The sequence below is a fragment of the Falco peregrinus genome, chromosome 9, assembly GCF_023634155.1.
Source record: "Falco peregrinus isolate bFalPer1 chromosome 9, bFalPer1.pri, whole genome shotgun sequence".
Lineage (NCBI taxonomy): Eukaryota > Metazoa > Chordata > Aves > Falconiformes > Falconidae > Falco > Falco peregrinus.
In genome coordinates this window covers 24,127,249-24,132,293 of record NC_073729.1, presented here as the reverse complement: position 1 = coordinate 24,132,293, position 5,045 = coordinate 24,127,249, and the positions used below count along the sequence as shown (strand labels likewise).

Sequence of the window (5,045 nt, the reverse complement as noted above, 5' to 3'; positions counted from 1 at the left end):
AGAGGAATTCCTGCAAGTATGGATCAGGTGATAGTGAAGTGATGGATGTGGCGACTGCTACAGATGTAAACAGATGGGCTAACTCTGGCGTTGACTCTGAAGTGGATTTGTTTTCAGGGTACTCCTCCCCCCTGTCTCCCTGAATAACCCTGAACTTTTGAGATTTGCAGGTTTGGCCATCCCTGCCAAGTTCTGTGTGCTGACACCGTCGTTTGCAAGGGGGATGGTTTTCGTATTGAATAAGTTGATAACCTACCCTTGCTTAAAGGGTGACTTTAATTGGGGGTTAAGCCCCTTTAACCCTTAGCTTTGGAAATACTCCTTGAACTCTATTTCCCCCCCTCCCCTCCTTCTTTTGCTAGGGAACCCTGGGAGTGGGGAATAGCCCTGTCGGAAACTTCTTCATTGTTTGTGAAATCTCACTCAATGAAAAGAGCCTGAACTCTGACACAAAGGCAGGCACTAATTAAACACTGCAACGCTTCTGCTCGAGCACGGGAAAGCCAGCGCTGTGCGAGTGAGGCAGCAGCCATCCCTCAAGTCCTCTGAGGGCTGCGAACAGCCACCCAGGCACAAAGCATCCTCTGCCCAACCTGTTCCCACCAGCCCCAGGACTCCTGCTGCGGACAGTCAAACTGAAGCCACTTGTCTTCCCCAGCAGAGAAAAGCCAAGGCTCACCGGGATGCTTCCAGAAAGGAGAGCCTCTTGATTTACATAGGGAGTTATAATTCTCTTGTTTGCTTTGTTCATGGAACTTTATCTGTCTTTCAGTCCCCCCCATCCCCGATCACTTCAGAATGTAACTTCTCCAGTGGTGGGGGACAGGGGAGGTAGGTTAGATTGTTCCTGCTGCCTCACAGCTCCCTCTTTGGAAATAACCCACTGCTAAATGAGATAGCAGCTGCTTCTCAGGAGAAAAGGCTCTTCCTTCTGGGCTAGCGAGGCTTTCAATGACATCTCAGGGTAGTCTGTGACCAGCAGGCATGGGAAACAGCTCTCTTTGGGATGATCCGAACAGCACCTGCAGCAATGCAGGCAACAGCTGCTACCTGGGCAGCAGCCTGAGGTTCAACTTAACCTTCCAAGAGCAGGCAGCCGATTTCTACGTTGTCCTCCCCGTGATTTACTCCGTGATCTGTGCTGTTGGGCTCACAGGCAACACTGCTGTCATCTATGTGATCCTCAAGGCCCCCAAGATGAAGACTGTAACAAATATGTTCATTCTAAACCTTGCTATAGCTGATGACTTGTTCACACTTGTCTTGCCCATTAATATTGCTGAACACCTCCTCCACTACTGGCCCTTTGGAGAAGTCCTCTGCAAGGTCATCTTGTCCATAGACCACTACAATATCTTCTCCAGCATTTATTTCCTAACAGTGATGAGCATAGACAGGTATCTGGTAGTACTGGCTACGGTCAGGTCCAAGAGGATGCCACATCGTACCTACCGAGCAGCCAGGATCGTCAGTTTGTGCATCTGGATCCTAGTCACCATCATAGTCCTCCCTTTCATCATCTTTGCCAATGTCTACATAGATGATCTGGAGATCAAGAGTTGTGGTCTCAATTTCCCCAAGCCTGAAAGGTTTTGGTTCAAAGCCAGCAGGATCTATACCCTCATCCTTGGCTTTGCCATTCCAGTATCCACCATCTGTATCCTCTACACCATGATGCTCTACAAGCTGAGGAGCATGCACTTGAATTCTAATGCTAAAGCCCTGGACAAAGCCAAGAAGAAAGTCACTATTATGGTCTTCATAGTCCTAGCTGTGTGTCTTTTCTGTTGGACCCCCTTCCACTTGGCCACCATCGTGGCTTTGACCACTGACTTGCCCCAGACCTCCATGGTCATTGGTATATCCTACTTCATCACCAGCCTAAGCTATGCCAATTCATGCCTGAATCCTTTCTTGTATGCCTTCCTGGATGACAGCTTTCGGAAAAGTTTCCGGAAGATGCTGGAATGCAGAACTTCTTGAACAGTGGGTTGAGGGTCACAGATCCCTTCCCTCCCATGGCTTTGCAGGGGCAACTTTGCAGACTGAAGGGGTGGCTAATGAATGCACAATGTTCTTTCTTTCATTTACATTTAATATATGTGTCTGTATATTGTTATCATTCACATGGTTTGTCCTGCTTACTTGCAACTCCTGTGTTTTCCCCTCTGTGCACCTCCCAACTTCTCAAAGTTGCATTTCTATATTGTGATTACACACGTTGAAGCGTTAAGGACAGAAAACTTCCTTTTCAGAGGTGTACTTCTACTGCACAGTGGTCCTTTATTGCCATCTGCTGTACAGCACAGACAAGCTGCAGACCAGTTTTCAGATTAATGTAATGCTCAGTTCTTAATAGCTGTGTTATGTGGAGGATTGTTAATGCTCAGTTCTTAATAGCTGTGTTATGTGGAGGATTGTTTCACGGAGCAGATCTAATGAGCACTTTCAATGAAATGCCAATAAAATGGACAGAGGATGCAAGATGAGCATTTGGAAGACAAAATGAACCATTTTCATGTCCATGTATGTGCATATGTGTTATGGCTTTGGTTTTGATTTTGAAGGATGCCTATTTTCCACCTCCACCCCAAACTCCTGAGCAGTTGACACAAGTTAAATTTAAACCAAAAGCAACATGTGAGTCTCAGAAACGGTGTGAAACAACACACCATACAAATATTAAGGCAACTGTGGGAATTTGTGTTAGAAATTATTTTTAACCAATTGTTCCTGTTTTGTGTCAAATATATATTTATTTAAGAGTGATTAATGAAATAAACCTCATGGGGAAAAGAGAAAAAGACTGGTCCTTCTTTCACCAGAAAAGACTTATGCTACTCGCCCCATCTCTTTGCTATATATGTTACATTTTACCTATTGTAAAATAAAATATTGTAGATTTGTAACAAATTTAAGGTGTTTTGTAAGCTACAGCGGCCACTGCAGATAAAGTTCCTTCTTTAACAGGTAAACAGTAAAAGCACTTCAACAGAACCAGAACTTGTGAGGAAGAATATGGAGATCAGAAACACCACACTGCAAGCTTTGAGAACTACCAAAACCACGTTGAAAGCTCACCCCTCTCCCAGCAAGGGCCCCCCTCCCTCACTGATAGGCAGTGGGATGAGCACACCACATCCCCCAGCCTTCACAGCCACGGAGAAGTCTCACCTCCACCACCCACCTGCAGAGGTGAGCAGGGCTGGCGTGGCCGTGTTTGGTATTTACTAGCAACCCACTGCAGCCTGCATGTGTGCCACAGCTCGGTTATCCCGGCTCTAGATCCCACAGCTCAGTTATCCCGGCTCTAGATCGGCTGCCAAAGCACCTTGTTCCATGTGGGTAGACATTTTTGGTCAAAGCAATGCCAAAGGCTAACTCCCCTCCACCTCCACAAAACCCAAGTGCTCCCGGCCCTTGCCCTGGAGGGGGATGCCCAGCACAACACAGCAGCAGCCTGCCCTGTAGGGCTGCAGTAGGTGGGAGGCTGTGGAAAGCTTGTTCCCACACCCCTGTAGGGTGCACGTATTACTGGTTTAAGGAAGGCTGTCTCAGCTAAAATTTTTCTCTCCAGCTTTTCCCAGAGCCACAGGCACCAAGCTGAGCTCTTACCTGTCCACACTCCACCAGGGAAGCACAGAGCAGGTAAAACAAAAGAAAATGAGGCTAGCAACAGGACTAGACGCCAGCTACACCGCACATGCCAAAGCCCCCCCCAGGAGACAAGCTACTTACAGTGGTCTTCCAAGGTCGACCCAGAAACCGGGGCTGAGGACAAGGCTGCACCATGCCACAAGGTCCATCCAGGAGGCAGGCCTGGAGCCAGGTCTCTCTCCAACAGAGCGGGGCTGGAAGCTGCAGGGCTCAGGGTGTGGGGGGAGACCCCAGGTGAGGCCACTTGGGGCAATTCAGTCCTCTCAGTGCCCTTGGAGCCCTGCCAGCAAAATGAACAACCTTCAATACATCACAATGACAATTTCATTTTTCCCTTTTAGAAAACTGAGAGGGATTTGTGAATACAAGATCACTTGTGTTGCCTTCTCCCTATCAAAGTTGTTAACTTTGGAAGAACAGTGAAGGAGAACATGTTCTTCCAGATGAAACTCCTCCAGGAATTTCATTTTTTTATACCAATTGTAACAATTTGCTGTAAGGACCGACAGCTGAATCCCCAGCCTCAGCCAGAGAACAGATCACAGCAGCAGGTCCTTAATCCCATGATCTTAAAACCCCAGACTTAGTGCCCGTGAGGTTCCCTGGGCCGAGTTGCATGGTTGGTCTCTATTTCTCATTAGCTGCACCTTGCAACTATTAGCAAACACGAAGATTTTTCAAAACCTGCTCCTGACAGCATGTGTGTGTGTTGGCATGTGCAGGTGAGTGGGGTGATGCTTAGCAAGACTCAGTCACAAGGGGAGGAAGAGGGAGGCACCTAGAGAAGAGATCAGCTCCACTTAGAAGGCGCTGATGGCTCTCAAGAGGTACCAAATGACCCGAAGAATTTGAAGAGGAGGAAGAGCTGGTAGATCAAGGACCGGGGGCCATAGGAGTGGTCGATTCTGGAAGAAAGGCTGGGTGCTGTGGTCCTGGTGGGTCCTTGATAGGGAAGGTGGCAGGTGCCAACAGCAGGTGATGGAGTGCAGAGGTGCTGCATGATCCCTTGGAGCAGCCCAGGCTCCAGGATCCCTTGGAGCAGCCCAGGCTCCAGGAACAGAGAGCAGAGTGCCAGGCACCCTGTGCCAGGGAACAGGGGCGGCCCGGCAGGTGGGCACCCGTGGCTTTACCATGATTGCCACCTGCTGGCCATGGGCTCCCCAGGCGGAAAAACCTCTCTGAGTGCAGAAAACTGGCTCAGATGATGCCACCTCACACACAAACCGGTTAGCTGCAACACCACTGTTCACTCCTGTTAGGTCTGCAGGAAGGGCAATATATTTTAATAAGTGGAAAACTTAATAGATTTCATTAGATGGAAAGGATCTTTTGAGTGTAAGTCACCCAGTTTCAGACCTGACAGTCATTGTTGGAGATTTTCCCATTTG

At 48.3% G+C, this 5,045-nt stretch overlaps 1 protein-coding gene across 1 annotated transcript; it reads left to right on the top strand.

Moving 5' to 3' along the window:
* Positions 1-941: 941 nt before the first annotated feature.
* On the top strand, positions 942-1,986 carry NPBWR2 (neuropeptides B and W receptor 2). The gene has a single exon (XM_005239942.3). The coding sequence runs from the start codon at positions 985-987 to the stop codon at positions 1,981-1,983; it is 999 nt and encodes a 332-aa protein (XP_005239999.1). The 5' UTR covers positions 942-984; the 3' UTR covers positions 1,984-1,986.
* The last annotated feature ends 3,059 nt before the right edge of the window (positions 1,987-5,045 follow it).